Below are 22,804 nucleotides of genomic sequence, written 5' to 3'. Positions count from 1 at the left end.
TTCGTATATTTGTATCTATTACGAGAAACAGAAACCCTAATATCGCCACGTACATATTTATTGCAAACGTTTCGACATTTCAATTGTCATCATCTATGCTAGCTTAAGTAAAGATAAAAGAAAATACAATTTCAAATTAAAAAGTACATCATTTGAAATTTGACATTGTATTGTTTCTTTTATCATTACTTTAGGTAGCATTGATGATAACTTTTGAAATGTTGAAACGTTTGTAATAAATATTTATGTGGAGACATTAGTGTTTCGGTTTCTCATGAGTAAAAGATTCCGTAGAAACATCCCCATTTCTCATCTATTGTATCTATCACTTCTTATCTTATAGTAATCGAGTTAATATTGCTATAAGGTCAGCTGAAATCATTACCTTAGTAACTTGCGCTAGAACCATGGTCGTAGTATCAAACCTTTTTTTTTTTTTTTTTCATTGAAACAACAAATTTAAACTCATTTTATTCGACTAGCTCCAACTTGAAAACTAGCATGTTTTTTGGTAATTTATCCTAGTTGGCCCTATTCATAAAGTAACATTTTTATAACTTACTTTACTCTGCTTGCTCCAACTTAGAAACTACCCGATTTTAACTTAATTTTTTCCAGTGGCTTCAACTTGGAAACTAATATATTTTAACTTACTCTATTCCAGGTTCTCCAACTTAGAAACTACTTACTTTAACTTACTCTATTCCAGTAGCTCCAACTTGCAAACTAACTAACTTTAACATACTTTATTCCAGTAGCGCCAACTTAGAAACTAACCAGTTTTAACTTACTTTATTGCAGTGGCTCCCTCTTAGAAACTAACCAGTTTTAACTTACTTTATTCCAGTGGCTCCAACCTGGAAATTGGAACCAGACGATTCTTCGGTCGTGGTCGGCTCCGACTTGGTCATTCCCTGCGCCGCCCATGGATCTCCAACGCCCACCATTACCTGGAGACGGGCAGAGGGAGCCGTCCCGAGGCAGTATCGCCCTGTGACTACTCTGGGAGACAATGTGGAGTAAGTTTCTTGCACTTTAGAATCGTGGACAATGTTCTTAGCTCCTTGGCTTTTTCAATTCCTTTTATTTTTTTTTATAATTGTATACAATCTAGACACTGATTTATATTCCTTCTTTTTTTATTATTTTATACCGTAATGAACTGATTTTTTTTAGCTAAGAAATTATGTCATTCTTGTTATTCCTTTCCTTTTTTATAATTGTATACAGTTAAGACACAGATTTTTAGCTAAGAAATTATATAGTTATTATTCTTACTGGTTTATAATTATTGTATAGAGTTATGAGTGTTTTTCAGATAAGAAATTATATTATTTTTTTATTCCTTTCATTTTTTTTAGAATTGTATACAGTTAAGACACTGATTGTTTAGCTAAGAAACTATATAGTTTTTTATTCCTACCGATTTATCATTAATTTATATTGTTATGACTTTTTTTAGATAAGAAATTATATAATTATATTTTATTCCTTTCATTTTTTATGATTTATACAGTTAAGACATTGAATTTTTAGCTAAGAAATTATAAGATTTTTTATTCTTACCGTTTTGTCATTATTATATAGTCATGACTGATTTTTTATCTAAGAAATTATATAATTACTTTTATTCCTTTCCTTTTTATTATAATTGTATACAGTTTAGACACTAATTTTTTAGCTAAGAAATTATATAATTATTTTTTACCCCTAACGTATATTCATTATTATCTACAGTAAGAAATTATATAATCATTTTTATTTCTTCCGTGTTTTTACCATTGTATAATCATGACACTAAATTTTTAACTAGGAATTTATCTAATAAAATAACATTATATTTCTCTCTGGATATAATCCAGATTTGTTCATCTGCTCGCTTTACTAGCCTTCTTCATTTATATAACTTAATTATTTCCCTTTGTTCATAGTGTTGCGATGAACAGCAGTCTGGTGATCATGAACATTAAAAGGGACCAAGGTGGAGAGTTCCTCTGCAGTGCCTCAAACGGCGTCGGATCCGACCTGTCGAAGTCTGTCAGGGTCACGGTTAAAGGTAAGCAATTATCAATATTATTACTACAAGCTAAGCTACAACCCTAGTTGGAAAAGCAAGATGCTATAAGCCCAAGGGCTCCAACAGGGAAAAATAGCACAGTGAGGAAAGGAAACAAGGAAATAAAGAAATGATGAGAACAAATTAACAATAAATCATTCTAAAAACAGCAACAACGTCAAAACAGATATGTCATATATAAACTATAAAAACATAAAAACATTTGAAAGGTCATATCTTATCTGATTTACAATGTTGTTTTTAAAGATACCTTAATAGGCCTGTAGCGTCGGTGCACCTCATGTAGTGCACTGTAGGCATTATTAGAGGGTTAGAGTTCTCTTGCTTGGGGGTACAAACGGGCACGCTATTCTATCTTATTTTTTTTTTCCTCTTGTTTTTTTTTAATCGAAGCTTACATAGTTTATATATAAAGATCTAATTCAATGTTGTTACTATTCTTAAGTATTTTATTTTGATTGTTCATTACTTCTCTCGTAGTTCATTTATTTCTTTGTTTCCTCTCCTCACTGGGCTACTTTTCCCTGTTGGAGCCCTTGGCTTATAGGATATTGTTCCTCTGCTTCCAGTTTGAATAGGTATAGCGCAAAATATTAATCTATCCAAAAAAAAAATGTGTCATATTAATTTTAATATTCTTGTCCCATACTACTACAGTCTTTTTTTTATTAATTCAGGGAATGGTAACTAGCTTCCAGGTTGAATAGGTATAACACAAAAAATTAATCTGTCCGATAACTCATATAATTATGATGTATAGAATCCCTCGTAACGACCAGCTCTTTTTATGTCCATTTTTCATCATATCTTTAATGATTAGGCTTTTCATCTCTATAACTCTCATGGCTTCCCATTTCTTTACCCTTTTTGTGCCACCTTCTCTTGGGTTTTGTATCCTCTTTAAAGCCATTATTCATTCAGTAATAAGGTTTTTCCTTCTTTTTTTTCAGTGCCGCCTCAATTTGAGGAACACGAAGAAAACGTGACCGTAACAGCGGGTCAAAGGGCACGGCTGACTTGCGAGTCTCACGGGGATCTTCCCATCACCGCCATCTGGTCGACGGGGAATCCACCAACCAGGGTAAGGCAGCTTTGTATTTTGGAACGTGGCTGATCGCTGTCTATTTGCAATGGACGCGAAATGGTGTTTAAGAAAAAATAAAAAGAGTAGACGCGCTTATATCGTGTGTGTGTTTGTTTATGAAGGAGTGTGCATAAGTTTTGTCTTAATTGAGCTCTGTGCTGTTTCCAGCTCAAATTTCTTACAAGGAAGCGGTGTTTAAAAAAAGAAAAAAGAAGAAGAAACAGACATGCTTATATCGTGTTTGTGTTTTTGTGTTCTTTTATTAGGGAGTGTGCATGTGTTTGTCTAAACAATAAGTAGAAATATGTTATTAAACAAAATATGGTTCCCAATATCATCATAAATCGGCAGATTTTATTGTTACCTCCGCCAACGAAGTTGGAAGAAGGTTATGTTTTAACCCCCTGTTTTTGTGATTGTTTGTGAGTGTGTTTGTTTGTGAACAGCTTCCTGGGGACAATTTTAATCGCAGAGTAATGAAACTTGCAGAGATTATTTTACATATTTTCTTTATCATTTCACCCCAGATTTCGAGCTCTGACTCCAGCAAAGGCCGATTGACCATAAAAGAGACAATCCTAAGCGACGACTCCTCCTTGTCCTCGTCCTCCTCGTCTTCGTCCTCCGGAACCCTCAGCGAAGAAGGAGAAGAAGGATTCCGGTCCGTGCTCACCGTCAATACTAAGTCCCGCCACGACTCAAAGGTCTTCTACTGCCTCGCTTCCAACGTTTATGGCAACGACACCAAGAGAGTCAATCTTATTGTTCAAGGTAAACTTGCCCAGTATGCATTATAATATTTTCCATACACAGTATATATATGTATATATATATATATATATATATATATATATATATATATATATATATATATATATATATATATTAGGTTTCTGGTTAGCTATCTGTGGTTATTCGCTGCAAGATTGGAGAAGGCCGTGGGGCTAGCGGCTTCATCCCAAAGAATTTTAAGGTTATATATATACATATATATATATATATATATATATATATATATATATATATATATATATATAATATATATATAATATATATATATATGTGATTGTGTATGTGTGTGTATTTTTCGGGTATCATTTGTATGCGTTAGTGACGCGGAAGAAATATGCCTAGTGGGTGTATATGTATATATGTCATATTATATTCACACGTGTTATCTGCACAATCCTAATATGATATTAAATTGCACAAATTTTTATGATTATCCTATCATGAGATACAACCCGCCCTCGGGTTCTGCTTTTTAATTATATTTCAGCGTTTGTATTGCAAAAATAAAAATTGAATATCATAAAAGTGACCTCCATAATTCAAAATATTCATTATAACACTCGTAAATGTAACCATTTCGTATTATGATTATGAAGATGATGAATTCGCTTTTTTTGAAACATTGAATTAATTTATGACGATGGTAAATGAATTTCATAAAACATTAATCATCATTGTGTCTCGCGTAATGTCATTCCGATTCTATAATGTTGCATATATGAACATTGCATGACGAACATTTCCATACAAATGCTTTGCAATATTTATGAAATTCCCCCCGGGAGTTTTATTACTGATATATATATTTCGACCAATGCTACGCTCGCTAATGAAAGGCGCGCGTCAGTTTTTGAAATTTCCCCCCATAAAAATCGCGTGTTATTGATCAATAATATCCTATTTTGTCACAAAGTTTCAAGCTGATGTTATGGAAATCAGGAATATTGATATACGACCCACTTTCGCGATCTCTCTCTCTCTCTCTCTCTCTCTCTTTGGGGAGTTCCGCGGATGGACTAAAAAGTACATGAGACATCCATAATCCTTGTAACTCGTTGTGACTCTCTCTCTCTCTCTCTCTCTCTCTCTCTCTCTCTCTCTCTCTCTCTCTTGTGGAGTCTCCTCGGATGGACTAAAAAGTCTTTGAGACATCCAAAATCCTTAAGTATCTCTCTCTCTCTCTCTCTCTCTCTCTCTCTCTCTCTCTCTCTCTCTCTCTCTCTCTCTCTCTCTTTGTGGAGTCTTTGCGGATGGACTAAAAGTCTTTGAGATATCCAAAATCCTTAAGTCTCTCTCTCTCTCTCTCTCTCTCTCTCTCTCTCTCTCTCTCTGAGCCAAAGGAATTGGGTGCTGTTATTGCTCTTGTAAATTAGTAATTGTTTTAAGCGCCTAAAGGTAGAGTCAGTGATGTCAACGGCTCTTAGAGTTTCCTGATTAGATGTAATGCCATTTGTTAGCTCAGTAGGGCGAGGATAAGAATAGTCAGGGAGGAGTGTGCGATTCTACAAATGGATTTCATGCATATTAAAGCTGTTTAGTACAGATGCAAACACACATACACACATATATGTGTGTATATATATATATATATATATATATATGTATATATATATATATGTATATATATAACTATAAATGTATGTGTGTATATATATATATATATATATATATATATATATATATGTATATATATATATATGTATATATATAATTATAAATGTATGTATGTATATATATACTGTATATATATATATATATATATATATATATATATATATATATATGTATATATATATGTGTGTGTGTATTCATATGTGTGCATATTTATATACAATATTTTATATATGTATATGTGTAAGCGTGTGTTACTTGATGAAGTCCGTGTTTTAAGTGTCAATTATTTTTTTCTTCCAGGAATGTAGGTATCCCAAACATGTTTGACAAATTAGTTTTATTATTATATCGGTAAATTTGAAGTTATGTCCGTTTAATGAATAAGCTTAGTAAACTACAAATCAGTAGTAATGATTTAATTCTCATTTTGGATATTCATATTTGCTTTTGTTTATTGTGTTTGTGAGAAAACATCCCAAAACTTCCACCTTTCCTTATCACATTTTTATCACAAAAATTCTTCTTTTTCTTTAAAATTTAAATTCAGTAAGTCGAGTTTATTTGTACTTAATAACGCAGATGTTCTTGGTATGAGATGTCCGGCTTTTTGTAAGATATTATTATTATTATTATTATTATTATTATTATTATTATTATTATTATTAGCTATGCTACAACTCTTGTTGGAAAAGCAGGATCCTATAAGCCCAAAGGCTCCAACAGGGAAAAATAGCCCAGTGAGGAAAGTAAATAAGGAAATAAATAAACAATATTTGAAGTAGTATACAATTAAAATAAAATATTGTAATAACGGTAACAACATTAAAACAGATCTTTCATAAACAAACTATAAAAAAAGACTTATGTCGTTGAATATATTGATACCTTTATAACGTTCTTGGAACTGACTAAGAGGAAGTTAACAGCTTTAAAACTAACTGTTACTCTAAACATGTCCTAAAATTTCCTCGCAGAGGTTCCGGGAACAGCGGGAACGCCCCGAGTCGTTGACAGCGGATCCCGATCTGTCAATATCACGTGGTCTCCTCCGTCCCATGACGGGAATTCACCCATTTCGATATACCGAATTCTGATTATCAACAGCACAGGTGAGAAATGATATTTACACAATTCAACTCCGCCAACGAGGTTGGAAGGTTATGTTTTACCCCCTTTTTGTATGTTTGTGTGTGTGGCTTCCTGGACACAATTTTAATCGTAGAGTAATGAAACTTGCATGGATTAACTGTTTTGTAAAAATCTGGAAATTATTAAATTTTGGATGGTCACGGTCAAGCAAAATGTCCAATTCACGTAATCAGCCATAAGTTGGTTCATATTTGAGTGTATGAAAATCAACGCCAATTAATACATGTTAAGGTCAAGGTCAAGGTCGAGCAAAAGGTCGAGAAATAAGGTGCCGCAGTGGAGGTCTGCGCTCTTCTCAGTACTCCTCTAGATCCATTGTGTTTTGAGTTCTGTCTTTCCTATTTAACCTAAGTGTCTATTTCTAGCTAAAAAGAAATTAATAAAATTTGGTAACTTACAAATATGGAGCCAGTTATTAAAATCGTTTACTGAAAACTGATCTTTTTATCTAGCAATGTTGATTTCAAATTATAATTCTATACGATCAAAGTTTATTGTAGAATATATACGCAATGAAGTTTTATTCCTTTTTTTAATATATCTTTTATATTAAGTGAAATCTAGCTATTTAGATGGCATTATATATTTCATAAGATCTTTCATTGGTTGCTGCTTTTCACCATATCTTCAATGATGCATTTTAACATTTATTTGATTTTGTCATCAATTTATATTAGCATAACTTTATGAAACTCCATTTTCAATTGTCATGGATTTTAAAAAGTTAAACTAGAAGACTATTTAACTAACTGGCATCGATTTTACTACTGAAAATATACTGATGATAAAAATACAACGACGAACTATGAATTCTTGATAGATTCCTGGATGAACGTCGGTCGCATGAAAACCATGGAAGTGTCGAGACCCGTAGCTCGAGTGACAGGTCTCAAACCCGCCCATTCTTACTTGGTGAGAGTGGTGGGCGTGAACTCGGTAGGGGCGTCTCCGCCAAGCCCCGAAGTCAAGATATCAACGGCGCACGAGCCACCAACCAAACCAGCTTCCAATGTCCGCATTATTCCTATATCGTCAACGAGTTTGAGAGTCACCTGGCAGGTCAGTGCTTATCAGTGTTGTTTGTTTCCCGTTTTTATAAGAATTAAGGGGCCCATACACGTTCAAAAAAATCGTCAAAATTTTGCATCAAAATTTTGATATCAAAATTTTGATGCAAAATTTGAGTGTGTAGGACGTTTTGACATCAAAACGCCCTACACACACTCAAATTTTGCATCAAAATTTTGATATCAAAATTTTGATGCAAAATTTTGACGATTTTTTTGAACGTGTATTTAAGCCTTTAGACAAATATATTTTTTCATTTTTTCACTTTTTTGTATTTATATTTTCTTAATGGGAGCTTATAGTATAGTTCTTAGGATTAGTTTTTAAGTTGGATTAGGGCTGTTAATACGTTAATTTTAATTTTTCACTTTTTTGTATTTATATTTTCTTAATGGGGGCTTATAGTATAGCTCTTAGGATTAGTTTTCAAGTTGGATTAGGGCTGTTAATCCGTTAATTTTTAGGGGGTAAAAATTCTCGAGTAGATGGGTAAATATGATATATGGAGTAAACGGGTCTGCCCCCTTGTTTTCATCTCCCATGGTGTTTCATTTTTAAGACTTGTTTTTTCCGCTTTTATTCTATCTTACTCGTACCTCTTCGCAGCCCCCACCTATCCTGTCCCATGTTAACAAAGTCATTCGAGTTACAGAGGAAGTAGACATATATATATATATATATATATATATATATATATATATATATATATATATATATATATATATATATATATATATATACATGTGTGTATGTATATATGTATATATATGTATATGCATATATACATACATACAAAAATACATACATACTAATGAACTGTACCAACAGCCCCCAGATGGCATCCGATTAGAAAGAGCAGGCCTTGGTTACTACATTGGGTACAAAGTAACCAACTCGTCAGAACCCTTCCGATACCAGACTCTGGAACCTTCAGCAGCCACCCTCTACAGGCTAGAAGTCACCCTCAAAGCACTGCATAAGTTCACAAGCTATATGGTAACCATACAAGCCTTCAACTCGGCTGGAGCAGGCCCCAGAACTACGCCCGTCTCCGCTACCACTGAGGAAGATGGTATGAGATTTCTGGTATTTTCCTTTTAACCTCCACCAACGAAGTTGGAAGGAGAATATGTTTTCGCCCCTTTTTTTGTGTGTTTGTTTGTGAACAGCTTTCTGGCAACAATTCTAATCGCAGAGTAATGAAACCTGCAGGGATTAAGTGTTACGCAAAAAAAAACTGGAAATGGCTAAATTTTCCAAGGTCAAGGTCAAAGGTCAAGCAAAATCTCCAATTCACGTAGTCAGCCTTATCTTTGGACATCGTTATCACAGAGACTTCAAACTTGGTTCATATTTGAGTGTGTGAAAAAAAATCCATGCCTATTAATACATGTTAAGTTCAAAGGTCAAGGTCAAGGTCGAGCAAAAGGTCGAGTCTCCGGAAAGTGTTTTTCAATAACATCTCTCCTTTTCTGGTTGGTAAGCTCATACCTAACATGCGTTACATAGTTGAAAGTACTATCGTTGTAGACAAGTAATTGCGAATGCAATGATCTTGGTGTAACATTAAAAAAATTACGCTACATATCTATAGATAGGAAGAATCGATATTGTGCTATTGATAGTTAAGCAACTTCACTTTCACATTTAAAAACTGTCAATAAATGAAGTATCATTTGTTAAAAAAATATTTTTCTTGAAAAATCAAATTTTCTTTTAAGAGTTGTTCTTTTTTAATTAAAGTAATCAGACAATATCTCGAAGTGTCAACAAATGTCTCTAAATAAAAAAAAAAAAAGTGTTATCATGGATAAGTAATTTAACATCATGAACAAATGTAAACATAGCCTAAGAATAGGTCATTATACTCAAATTGCCTAAATATATAAACATAAATATTTCAGGTAGCATAAAAGATATATTATATTTCATTGTACAATTGTTCCCATAATTTCCACAGTGCCGAGTGAAGCTCCAAGAGACGTACAGTGCACAAGCTTGTCCTCTACATCACTCCTTGTACAGTGGACCACTCCTTCACTTACGGCCATTCATGGGATTCTACAAGGCTACAAGGTCATGTACAGACCTGTTCATCCTACGAGGTTCTTCCGTAAGTGAATGATCCTTGATTCATCTTTAACCTTTGTATCCTTGCAAACAAACCTTTATTTGCAATACAAGGGCTTTATATTGCTTTACTGGACTCCTTTGTCATAGGCATATATACAAATGAATGTTTTATCCTAATTTGTTAGTTCCGCTTCTGTTGCATTTAATTAGAAGTTTACCACTTGTGAAGCTTTGGCAATACATTGGAACTGAATTCTATATATGTGATTCTAGTAAGAATGTTTCCTGAAAACATATTCTAATCATAAAATGCAACGCTCATACGACCCACTATTATTATTATTATTATTATTATTATTATTATTATTATTATTATTATTATTATTATTTTTATTACTACTACTACTACTACTACTACTACTACTACTACTACTACTACTACTAGCTAAGCTACAACCCTAGTTGGAAAAGCAAGATGCCATAAGGCCAAGGGCTTCAACAAGGAAAAATAGCCCAGCGAGGATAGGAGACAAGAAAATAAATAAACTACAAGAGAAGTAGTGAACAATTAAAATATAATTGTTTCGATCATTATCATCATCATCTCTTACGCCTATCGACACAAAGGGCCTCGATTAGATTTCGCCAGTGGTCTCTATCTTGAATACTTCTCCATTCATCATCTCCCACTTTACGCTTCATAATCCTCAGCCATCTAGACCTGGGTCTTCTAACTCTTCTAGTGGAACCCAGTTGAAAGTCTGTTGAACTAATATCTGTTGGGGAGTGCGAAGAGCATCCCCAAACCATCTCCATCTACCCCTCACCATGATCTCATCCACATATGGGACTCGAGTAATCTCATAGTTTCATTTTTAATCCTGTCTTGCCATTTAACTCCCAATACTCTTCTGAGGGCTTTGTTCTCAAATCTATAAAACCTTGTTTCGATAACAGCTCTTTTTTTTATAATTCCTTCAGATCCCGACGATATCAAAGACAAAACCATAGTTGCTTTGAGAACGCAACTAAACGGGCTGGAACGATACACCAATTACAGTGTCACCGTTGCTGCATACACTAGGAGAGGCAGTGGGATCCGCTCAGACCCCGTCTATTGTATTACCGACGAGGACGGTAAGGTTTGGTCTTATTTTTTTCCTTTTCTAATCTAGTCACTTATATATTTTTTGTGGCACTCTTTTTTGGGGATAAGCGTAATCCCCTGGAAATGTACAAAATTTAATATTTTGTTGTTTACTCTACACGTGACTTTTAGAAATACAGAAATATGAATTTTTAAATCTGTTTTCTTAGCAGTTACAGTTTGCATCCTTGTATCCTGTTTTATCAAAATTATTTTGTCTTGCAGTGCCAGGTCCCTACACGTGACTTTTAGAAATACAAGAAAATATATATAAATGTAAATTTATGATTTCGTTGCAATTACAGTTTTTTATATCGTGTTTATCAATATGATTTTGCCTTGCAGTGCCAGGTCCCTCCACGTGACGTTCAGAAATACTTAAATATAATTCTTCACAAATTTATGTTCCCTTAACAATTACGGATTTTTTTTTCTTATCAAAATTATTTTGTCTTGCAGTGCCAGGTTCCTATACGCGACATTCAAAAGTACAAGAATATATATATATATATATATATATATATATATATATATATATATATATATATATATATACATATACATATATGTGTGTATACATATATATATATATATATATATATATATATATATATATATATATATATTTCTTTGCAATTATTGTTTATTTCTATGGATTGTGTTTATCAAAATAATTTTGTATTGCAGTGCCAGGTCCCTCCACGTGACTTGCAGAAATACTTAAATATAATAATTTATGAATTTTTGTTTTCTTAGCAATTACAGTTTGTTCCCATGGATTGTGTTTATCAAAATGATTTTGCCATTAAAGTGCTAGATCCCTTCACGTGACTTTCAAAAATACGAAAAATATATATTTTTTTAACTGTTCTTTTGCTTAGCAATGACAGTTTGTTTCCATAGATTGTGGTTATCAAAATGATTTTGCCTTGCAGTGCCAGGTCCTGTGGAATCGGTGAAGGCCCTGGCGGTGGACAGCCAGAGCGTACTGGTGGCATGGAGACCGCCCAAGGCTCCCAATGGCGTCATAACCAAGTACACTGTCCACCTCGACCATCCGGATCAGCAAGTACGCCATTGCGCAACTCTCAATTGTAGAACATTTGCCGAGTTACTTAAGATCAGAGTCAGTGGTGGTCAGGTTTTTTTTAGTGATTGTGTAATGATAATGGCACTTTGTAAGGGAGGCTCATCACGCTTACTCAATTAGCTTAGTAGATGGCAGTACTGTAATCTTTCTTTCTTCCTTGGAAGGGAAATTTGGCTTTAATTCATTGCACAGCAGCGGTTAAGGTCACTCCATCTAACTTTTGTCTGGTTGCATAAACAGATATTTATATATTGTATATGCTTTAAGTACACTTAAAAAAAAACTAATTTTGATCAGAAATTCTCCGTAAAAATATACTGTTATTAACCGTATTTCAATAAAATACAGGCGACCGTAATTTTTATCCTACCTTGTTATTATCCTTTACGGGTTGTTGACCGTAATATCACGTAAATATATCTGTTTTAAAACGGTAAATGCCTGGCAACATTTATTCCAGAATTTTTACCGTTTTTTACGGCATATTTTTAACAGAGTAATTTGTGCTAATTATTGAAAATAATGGCTATTTTACTTCAGTAACTTTTACTTAATTATATTTTGAAAGATTCTAAGATTATAATTACGATTACATTTTGAAATATTCTAAGATTATAATTACTCATTTATATTTTGAAAGATTCTTAGATTATAGTTCTGTGTGGGTATATAAATACAAATTTGCTTAGGAGCTTCATTCATAGGATTATCTGACGTCGGCCTATAGCTATAATTATACTGATGATTTCTCTGTAATATCCTTCAAGCTTCTATTTGGTAAATATTGTAGTTTTGATCAGTAGATTTCTTCACCACTGCATGTTAAATAAACTTTGATTATGTTAAGGAACAACAACAACAAAAAATCTGTTTCGACGCTTTAAAAGTAGACAGCGTAAAATAGATGACAATCATAATTGCTTTAACAGTCACCACTTCTTTTGTGTTTTGCCTGGCTTTGTAAAAGGGAAAAGACAGCTCTATAATAGATCCTAAATACTTGAAAGCAAAGGAATATGTAAATCCAACAAATAATGGCATGTCAGAGGCTTTAGAAAACGCATTCAGTAATCCGAGATAATATAACTTTGTTGCAGATCACTTTAGAAATATTTAATATAATTAAGAATTCATTCGTTGTAAATGTTCACAAACCATAATGTTTTAGCAAAAATATTATAGATAAATCTTTCGTTTGATGACAATAATACCAGCCAGCACCTTACCCCCATCAGGTAGCACCCTCTTCCTCTTGGGGCGGCGGTGGAGGAGCAACATGGGGCCTCCCGGGATCCAGGTCGTCCTCGGGATCATCCTGGGACGTGGCGGGCGTGGCTGCCGAAACTGGCGGGCGATCGTGGGTTGTCTCAGGCTCTGAACGCCAATATTTAGTGGCCAATCTGTCGCCCACGTCTAGTTTTGGCTTCACCGTCAGGGCATCAACGCTCGTCGGGGAGGGTCCTCCGGGAACTAGGGTGACCCAGAGGCCCAGGCCTGATGCTCCGGCAGCCATTGCATCTTTCTCAGATAAGACAGTGAGTTTCGTATATCAGTTACAATAGTTTGGCCATTTTGTTCTTTATCGCCATTTCTGTAATAGTAATAATTTTCGATTTTAAGGCAGTCATGAGCTATCAAATTTTTGACGTAATATGTTAAACGTCAATATTTTGTCACTACCACATACACCTTCATACAATTTTTCAATCCTTTTCAGTATGCACCTTAGTCTATGTCAAAAGCTCATTCTTATACTAAATACTACGCAAATATTTTTATAGTTTACGAACCCCTAAATCCATTTTCATTACCTTCGCCAACGAAGTTGGGAGGCGTTTATGTTTTTGGCCCTGTTTGCCCGTTTGTGTGTTTATTTGTTCGTGAACAACCTCCTGGCCACAATTTTACTTATAGAGTAGTGAACCTTTTAGGGATTAATTGCTATGTTGATATGTGGAAGTTATTAAATTTTGAAGGTCCAAGGTCAAAGGTCAAGTTTAAGGTCGAGCAAAAGGTCGATCGAATTAACCTTAACCTTAACCCCAAGTACGCACATGGTTGTCACACATACTTCAAATACGCCTACCGTCTAAATTGATTCTGGGAAAGGAAAGCAGACCTCGAGAGATAAGCTGCCGTAGTGGAGATCTGCACTCAGAGTGCTTTTCTTAATTCATGAAAATGTATCAATTGTGAATCAATTCATATATATATATATATATATATATATATATATATATATATATATATATGTGTGTGTGTGTGTGTGTGTGTATGTATATATATACATACGTATATATATATATATATATATATATATACTATATATATATATATATATATATTACAGACCATACATTCATATAACCTTAACGTTTCTGACACTAATTTCTACATATACAATACCAATAATTTCAAACTTTTATCTTCCCCATCAGATCGCTGTTTGGGGAGAAGAACTTAGACTGGCTTGTCGTGTTGTGGGCAATCCATCACCAGTTCGAACTTGGACGATAAAGTGAGTATTGGTAGAATGCCATACTGATCAGAGTAGCCGAAGATAAAAAGATAATAATGATAATGATAGAGTATTTAATTAATAGGACATAGGACGTAATTAGAATTTTCTCTGAAAATAGAAAGTAATATATTGCGCGTCTCAGACATGACAGGTACTCACGCAAACCTATGTCCTGTGAATTAAATACACTATCATTATCGTTATCTTCATAATCCTTCTTTTTATTTCCACCAAATCTGACATTTTTTATTTAATTTATTTGATTTACTAACAAGAAAGAGTTACTTTACATTGTTAAAAAAAAAAACAATTTTAATCGGAAATCCTCCTTAAAAATATACTGTTCTCAGACGTATTTCATTAAAATACAGGCGATCGTAATTTCTACCCTACTATGTTATTATCTTTTACAGATTTGTGACCGTAATATCACCCGTGTAAATGCCTGTCAACAGGCAACATTTATTCCAGTTTATTTTTTTTCCTTTTTGCTGTTGTCTCTTTCATACCCATTGATTCATCTCGCCTATTTTTCAATAACAGCGGTAAAGTCGTTCCCTCCGGCATCAACCGCATAAAGGAATATCCTGATGGGAGTTTGCTGATCACAGACGTGAAAGCAGTAGACGCGGGCAACTACACCTGTACAGCCACCAACATACATGGCTCAGACGCTATCACCTATAGCGTCACCGTTCAAGGTAAAATATGATATTTTCTGTCTTCTTGTGTGAGAAGGAATCTGTGGTTATCTGTATTTGGAATGATTTAATGTAAAGTATTTGCTGTGGAGAGAGAGAGAGAGAGAGAGAGAGAGAGAGAGAGAGAGAGAGAGAGAGAGAGAGAGATAATACATATTGTATGGTGGAATAATTTGATATAAAGCATTTTCACCTGTAGAGAGAGAGAGAGAGAGAGAGAGAGAGAGAGAGAGAGAGAAATAATACGTATTTTATGATGGAATAATTTAATATAAAGCATTTCTGCTGTAGAGAGAGAGAGAGAGAGAGAGAGAGAGAGAGAGAGAGAGAGAGAGATTCGTATTGTATGGTGGAATAATTGCACTGTTTGTTTAAAGAATATTTTATATTTCTGCTAAGGAGACAGACAGACAGACAGACAGACAGACAGACAAAGAATAATTCCAATTGTATAGTGGAATAATTGCACTATTTATTTAAAGAATATTTTACATGTCTGCTGTGGTGAGAGAGAGAGAGAGAGAGAGAGAGAGAGAGAGAGAGAGAGAGAGAGAGAATAATTCCTATCGTATGGTGGAATAATTGCACTGTTTAAAGAATATTTTACATAATTGTTTTTACTTGGATTGAACAATAGCAATTGTATGTTGCTAATGTTTATGCTTGATCTGAATTATAAAGTCATTTGGTTCAATAACTAGCGGAGCATGATTACGCGAATGTCCGCATGAAAAACAATGATTTGAATGTCGCACATCCCGTTAAGCAAGGAGTTTAGTTGAACGACTCTGCATCCAATTAAAAATCAAATTTAACATAATTACTCTTCGCTCATATCATCTATTTTCTGATGATTTTAAAGCTATTAATAAAAAGTTAATTGTTTTCGTTGGTAAATGATTTATAACGTGAGAAAACTGGCACGCGTTGGATCGTGGTATCTTTATTTTTTATTCTTTTTTTTTATATATAAAATTTGGAGCTATAACTTATCGAGGGGTTTTGGAACTTCATTTTCATAAATGCATGGTCTGTCTTAAAGACAGTATTTAGTAGTGAAGGAATGTTCCTATTGCTTTTGTTTTTGCCGTTTGTAATGACGTAAGCAAGACAGTAGTGAACTTTGATTTGTCATTGCTTTCATTGTGGCGATTTTTTTTTCTTTTTTTTTGCAGCGATTTAATAGCCTAAATTTCTAATTTTTTTCAACCACAGATAATCATTGCACATTCAGCAACCGAAGAAAAAAAGTGCTGATACATTGGGCACATAAATAAACTCAAGTTTAAAATTATTCAGAGTTATTTGTTCACCTTTTTTTGCTTTTGTTTACAATGTTGGTTTTGAGAACCATTTAGGTTTATACTCCTCCCATGACTGTCCTTTTAATCTTTTCAACTTTTCAAATCTATAGTAACCTTTAGTCGCGATACAAAAGTCATACTTACGTTCAATCATCAATCGTCATGCTCTTATATTTCTAACTTGTTAATGTTCTATGAAGCAATTTAATTTCTTTTAGTTTTTCTAGATGAATCAATTCATCAAACACGTTTTGCTTCATGGCATTATTTGTTAACTTGCGTTGTCTTTCATATTGGGAGTCTGTACTTCCATTTATATGGCATAATGCCTACATACACTGATATTTATGAGGCAAACATTATGCCCTTTTAACATGATTTGCCGATTAAGTAATACCAGGTAACGTCACAAGAAAATCGAACAAGAAGAGTGATAATCTTAAGAATTTCTCAGGAGATAAATAATTTTAAAATGCTATCGATTAATGCTACTTGGCTATCATTCAAGGTCATCTTTCCAGCTTGAACTGACCTCAGTTGGCCTTGCTTGACCAACTCTTTCATCTTTTGCCTTGTTATTTGCACGCAGCCTCCAGGGATCAAGGAGGTAAGTGCATTATGCTGCATGGTTGTCTGCATTGGGTATCATTTGTACTTGCGCTGCATTGTCTGCAATCTTGATAAGTTGTCATGCAAATGCAGAAAATCTGATTATTATTTTTCACTTAACGTAAAATTTAAATTGTCTGAATTTCAGAATTATCTGAAAGAAAGTTTGACTTTGACTTTTGTTATTATTATTATTATTATTATTATTATTATTATTATTACTAGCTAAGCTACACCCTTTGTTAGAAAAGCAAGATGTTATAAGCCATAGGGCTCCAACAGGGAAAAATAGCCCAGTGAGGAAAGAAATAAGGAAATAGATAAACTACAAGGGAATTGATGAACAATTGAAATAACACATTTAACAACAGTAACAACATTATAGTAGATCTTTTATAAATAAATTATAAAATTATACTTATGTCAGCTTGTTCCACATAAAAACATTCGCTGCAAGTTTCTAACTACCTTATTAGGAAGATTTTGAATAATATGTTTAATTCTTCTATTTGTTAAAATAGTTCCACCTTCACCACCACGAGTATATGTCTCTGACGTCACCTCAACCACAATCACCGTCCGTTGGAGTACAGCCAACGCTGGAGGAGCTCCTATTTTGGGTAAGATTACTTTTGTTATTACTAATAACAATTTCTCGCTCCTTATAAGAGAAGAAACTCGGATGGTATGGAAATCAACTTTGTCAACTTAAGTGTTAAAAAAAATCTAATTAACGAATAATTATGGAACTTTATATACTATTAAGTTTGTTATTTGTTAATCTTAGAATTGTACCCTCAGGTCACACATATACTTTAGCGTTTTGACTGACTGGGTTTTGCTTCCTTTTCGTTAGGTTATTATCTACACGAAAAAAAGGAATTTGGCGAATGGCGTCGAATGGAAGTACCTGCCGACGCCGATTCCTACACCCTAACGGGCTTACAGTGTGGCACTCGTTACCAGGTGTACGTCAGCGCGTACAACCATGTTGGGGTGTCTCCAGCTAGTGATATTATTCCCACCAAGACGTTGGGAAGAGGTAAGGCTTCATATTTGCAGGTTTATTTGAAAGGGAGGGAGGGTTCCAAGTTAAAGTGACCATATACTGTACACGATTACGTTTGTGTAGAATTTTAGCATCCATTGTGGTTGCCAATGGAAACGTCCCTGCCTGGTGATATACCTGACTGGGCTTTGAATCATGCTCAAACTCGTTAGCTTATTGTAGTGTCTGCAACCTCACCATCCTTTTGAGCTAAGGATGGGGGTGTTTGGGGGAGACTTTAGGTCTGTCTGCTGAGTCAGCATCAGCCATTACCTGGCCTTCCCTGGTCCTAGCTTGATTGGAGAAGGGGCTTGGGTGCTGATCATGTGTATATATGGTCAGTCTTTAGGGCATTGTTCTGCTGGCTAGGGCATTGTCACTGCCCCTTACCTCTGCCATTCATGAGCGGCCTTTAAACCTTAAGCATGTAATTCTCCCAGAAATGAAATGAATATTTCAATGTCAAAATGTACATAGGCTATTGTACTCTTCCCACTACACTTGAAACATTTGGACGTAGCCAATCGCAATTTATTAGTAAAGCCTTTTCTAGCTCATTTTTTCCTTCACTTTACTCAAATCTTCTTCTTTTCTCCCTTTTTTTGTGGAGTTGATGTTTTTGGAAAACACTGGCCAGAAACATGAACCCCACAAAAAAATGGGAAAAAATGCAGACGAAGAAGAAGAAGAAGAAGATTTGAGAAAACTGAAGGAAAAATATGAGCTAGAAAAGGCTTTTCTAATAAATTGTGATAGGCTTCATCCAAATGTTTCATGTGTAGTGGGAAGAGTACAATAGCCTATGTATATTTTGACATTGAAATATATCTTTTATTTCTGGGAGCTTTACATGCTTAAGGTTTAAAGGCCGCTCATGAATGGCAGAGGTAAGGGACAGTGACAATGCCCTAGCTAGCAGAACAATGCCCTAAAGACTGACCATATATACATATGATCAGCGCCCAAGCCCATTTTTTCCTTCACTTTTCTCATATCTGTTTTCCTTAATTATCACTCAAAATGCATTTTCAGAACCTGTAGTTCCGGGCCTGTCCTCGTTGCTTCGCGTGAACGTCACCTCAATAGCATTAAACCTGGCTGCGTGGCTCGATGGCGGTTGTCCCATCACCTCCATGGTCATCGAATATAGAGTAAGAGTAATGGGTGTTTTAGAATCTAGTTTCCTCCTTGTAAAATAAGCGTAACATTCTTAAAGTGATTCTCTTCCTTTTCAATTAAATTTATTGCTAAGATCCAAAACATTATATTGTAACATCTTCAAAACAGTATTATTATTATTATTATTATTATTATTATTATTATTATTATTATTATTATTATTATTATTATTAGTTAAGCTACATCCTTAGTTGGAAAAGCATGATGCTATGAACCCAAGGGCTCCAACAGGGAAAAATAACCAGTGAGGAAACGAAGTAAGGAAATAAATGAATGATATGAGAAATAATTAACAATTAATAAAATGTTTTAAAAACAGTAACATCATCAAGACAGATATTTCATATATAAACTATAGAAAGACTTCTGTCAGCCTATTCAACATAAAAACATTTGCTGCAAGTTTGAACTTTTGAAGTTCTACCGATTCCACTACCCGATTAAGACCATTCCACAACTTGGTCATCCGTGGAGAGGACCTGAAATAAAAAAAGGAGTTAATTCTAGAAAATTTACTCATTCTTAATTACCATTTTCTTGTTTCTAGGAACGGGGGATGCCTTCGTGGACTCTGGTTTCCAATCATGTTCGTTGGGATAACACAAGCGAATTCTTAGTTTTGGACTTGAAACCGGCAATGAGATACACCTTGAAGGTCACAGCACATAATTCTGCTGGCTCGTCCATTGGCAGTTATCCATTTACGACTCTTACTTATTTCGGAGGTAAGTTGAAGGAATGAATGGATAAGTTTTTCAAATTTTTTTCACTTTTTTTTTTTTTTCATATCTTGGCCTTCAAAAGATTATAATTGCAGACTTGAGTCACTTTAATTTTGATAACTTTCATGGTTGTAGTTACAAAGTGAAGCAAAGAAGAAACATTTTCTTCTTGAAAATATATACAGTATATACAGGTCTTAAACATGTTCTCACATCTCTGTTCGTCCCGTCAGTGTAAATGTAAAATAAAGTAACTGATTTTTTCATATATTAGCTTTCAAAAGATTATAATTGTAGACTTGAGTCACTTTAATTTTGATAACTTCTAGGGTTGTAGTTACAAAATGAAGCAAAGATTAAAGATTTTCTTCTTGAAAAGATATACAGTATATACAGGTCTTAAACATGTTCTCACTTCTCTCTTCGTATCGTCAGTGTAAATGTAAAATAAAGGTAACTTATAAACTCGCCAATATTAACTAGCTTTTGCATGCTAATATCCCTACCTCTTGGGTAGAGTTCATGCACCTTTATTTTCAATGTAATTGTAAAGCTTCTTTGAGTATAATCAGTCTGCCAAATGTTAATAAATGTGATATGATATGTGACACAAGGTTTTTCTAGTCATGAAAACATTCATCTCGAACTGGTGATGACAATAAGGTTGAAAAGGATTATGCAATTAAAATTATAAACATAGAGAAACTTTTTTTTTCTATATTTTTCCATGCCATTTTCAAAAACCATGCTTTAAAGTTTTATGAAGTGTGGCTGTTTTCTTTGGACTATCGTATTTCAGCTTAGCATGTTTCCTTCTATTTCTTTACTTTAAAGTTACCAGAAAATTGCATTCTGTTGTTCCTTATACTGAAATTAAATATTTTGCAGCTATTTTGGAAGGTGTGCTATAGCAAGTCTCTCCTTGTGAAATTGATTCTATTTTCCTTCTCTTTTTCAGCGACATTGTCCCCGATCATTCACGACGCAGTGGGCGTGCCCCCTTGGTATTTAGATTCACACGTTTTAGTAGCAGTAGTTATCGCTTGCATTTTGGTGCTATTAGCTGTTTGCGTGGCTGTTGCCTACACTTGTCGCAGAACCCGCACACAGACACAAACCTACAAAGGTATGTCTTTTTATCTTTGCACATTATAATTATAACGCATGTATTTTAGTCATGTTCTTTTCTTACCATAGGTGGAAAATACAAAAGTTTATTGTAGTGTAGATAATGATGATAATCTCAAATAGGTTTTATATTAAATGACACTTTTCCACAGAAATTCTAATCATGTTCTAATTTATCGTAGGTGGAAAATGCAAGTTTATTATGGTGTAGATAATGATGATAATTTCAAATAGTAGATTTTATAATAAAAGACTCACTTTTACACAGAGGTAAATCACGTACACAATGACTTGACCCCTGACTCGGGACTGACCTCTGATACCATGCTCGGGGGTCACAGTCTTGAGATCCTAGAAGCATACACGCCCTCGACGCTGCCCCTCGGGTCCTACGACGAGATTTCGCCCTACGCCACGTTCAGGATGCCCGGAGAAAATAACAAAACACCACCACCACCGCCGCTTCCTTCGGTTAGTCGCGAGAAGAGGAGAATCTTTGTCTTCTTTCTTCAGACTTGTGAACTTCAAGTGTCTCTTTCCTGTGTCTATAACGATTTTTAATCCTTTTTATATTTCATTGAATAACTTTCATTAATTTCATATTGTAGGTATTGCATAAATGAGCCATGCCTTGCAATACCATTGGCAAGAACATTTGGTATTTATCTTTATATAATTTTAGATATTCAAACATTACATATTATAAGTATTACGTAATTAAGCCACGCCTTGCAATACCATTGGTAAGAAAATTTGGTATTAACCTGTTTATAACTTTGGATATTCAAAAATTACATATTATAGGTATTGTGTAATTGAGTTATGCCTTGCAATACCATTGATAAGAACATTTGGTATTAACCTGTTTATACATTTAGATATTCAAAACTTTGTTTACTTGTGAGAATATAACTGTACTGTGCTTTCTTTTTCTCTCATCGAGTCTTTTCCATGGTAAAATTAAGGTATGTTTAGAGAAACTGAATAGCCAGGTAGAAATTGATACCGCTGGCTTAACTAGTAGGCTATATCAGGTAAAGATAATTTAAAGCTTCAGGAATATTTTGGTCAATTAGCCTTTGTTCTTTTACAGTGCTGGAGGTTTTTAGATTATGTGAAATATAACGAAAAATTAGTCTTCCATGCAAACTTGAGGTTGTTAATTTGAACACCAAGTTTAGTCAAATGCTGTATATTGAAACAACACTTGACTTCGCACACACACACACACACACACACACACACACACACACACACACACACACACACACACACACACACACACACACACACACACACACACAGGATAATTACTGTACTCACGTCACAAACAATTAGTTACGGGACCCGTCTTTTTTCACATTAGTCCCCCAAGATTTCTGTATTTTCTTTTGATTATTTATACATAGAAAACCCTTTATTGGGGGTACTATAATAAACTTACGATCCTTCTCTTTAGCTTTGCATCGCATAGGCATAACAAAACTTATTCAGTTAG

General features: G+C 34.3%; 1 protein-coding gene across 8 annotated transcripts in view; it reads left to right on the top strand.

The window, feature by feature from the left end:
* The window catches only part of LOC137634499 (cell adhesion molecule Dscam1-like), a 400,372-nt gene that overhangs the window by 364,528 nt on the left and 13,040 nt on the right, over positions 1–22,804 (top strand). For 5 of the 8 annotated variants that reach the window (XM_068366934.1, XM_068366929.1, XM_068366933.1 and 2 more), the window contains exons 16-35: positions 848–1,019; positions 1,932–2,056; positions 3,028–3,158; positions 3,689–3,932; positions 6,542–6,676; positions 7,537–7,775; positions 8,613–8,856; positions 9,745–9,897; positions 10,839–10,994; positions 11,940–12,130; positions 13,330–13,629; positions 14,533–14,612; positions 15,159–15,316; positions 17,210–17,227; positions 17,751–17,849; positions 18,086–18,271; positions 19,310–19,428; positions 20,004–20,181; positions 21,137–21,304; positions 21,575–21,777. In XM_068366934.1, coding sequence (XP_068223035.1) covers positions 848–1,019; positions 1,932–2,056; positions 3,028–3,158; positions 3,689–3,932; positions 6,542–6,676; positions 7,537–7,775; positions 8,613–8,856; positions 9,745–9,897; positions 10,839–10,994; positions 11,940–12,130; positions 13,330–13,629; positions 14,533–14,612; positions 15,159–15,316; positions 17,210–17,227; positions 17,751–17,849; positions 18,086–18,271; positions 19,310–19,428; positions 20,004–20,181; positions 21,137–21,304; positions 21,575–21,777 — 3,299 coding nt within the window. The remainder of the gene's footprint in view (positions 1–847; positions 1,020–1,931; positions 2,057–3,027; positions 3,159–3,688; positions 3,933–6,541; positions 6,677–7,536; positions 7,776–8,612; positions 8,857–9,744; positions 9,898–10,838; positions 10,995–11,939; positions 12,131–13,329; positions 13,630–14,532; positions 14,613–15,158; positions 15,317–17,209; positions 17,228–17,750; positions 17,850–18,085; positions 18,272–19,309; positions 19,429–20,003; positions 20,182–21,136; positions 21,305–21,574; positions 21,778–22,804) is intronic. The other 3 variants (XM_068366931.1, XM_068366930.1, XM_068366928.1) reach the window with 2 other exon arrangements.

Source organism: Palaemon carinicauda, chromosome 44 (assembly GCF_036898095.1).
Source record: "Palaemon carinicauda isolate YSFRI2023 chromosome 44, ASM3689809v2, whole genome shotgun sequence".
NCBI classification, from domain to species: Eukaryota; Metazoa; Arthropoda; class Malacostraca; order Decapoda; family Palaemonidae; genus Palaemon; species Palaemon carinicauda.
Note: the sequence above shows the minus strand (reverse complement) of the source record. Positions and strands in the feature narration are given on the sequence as shown.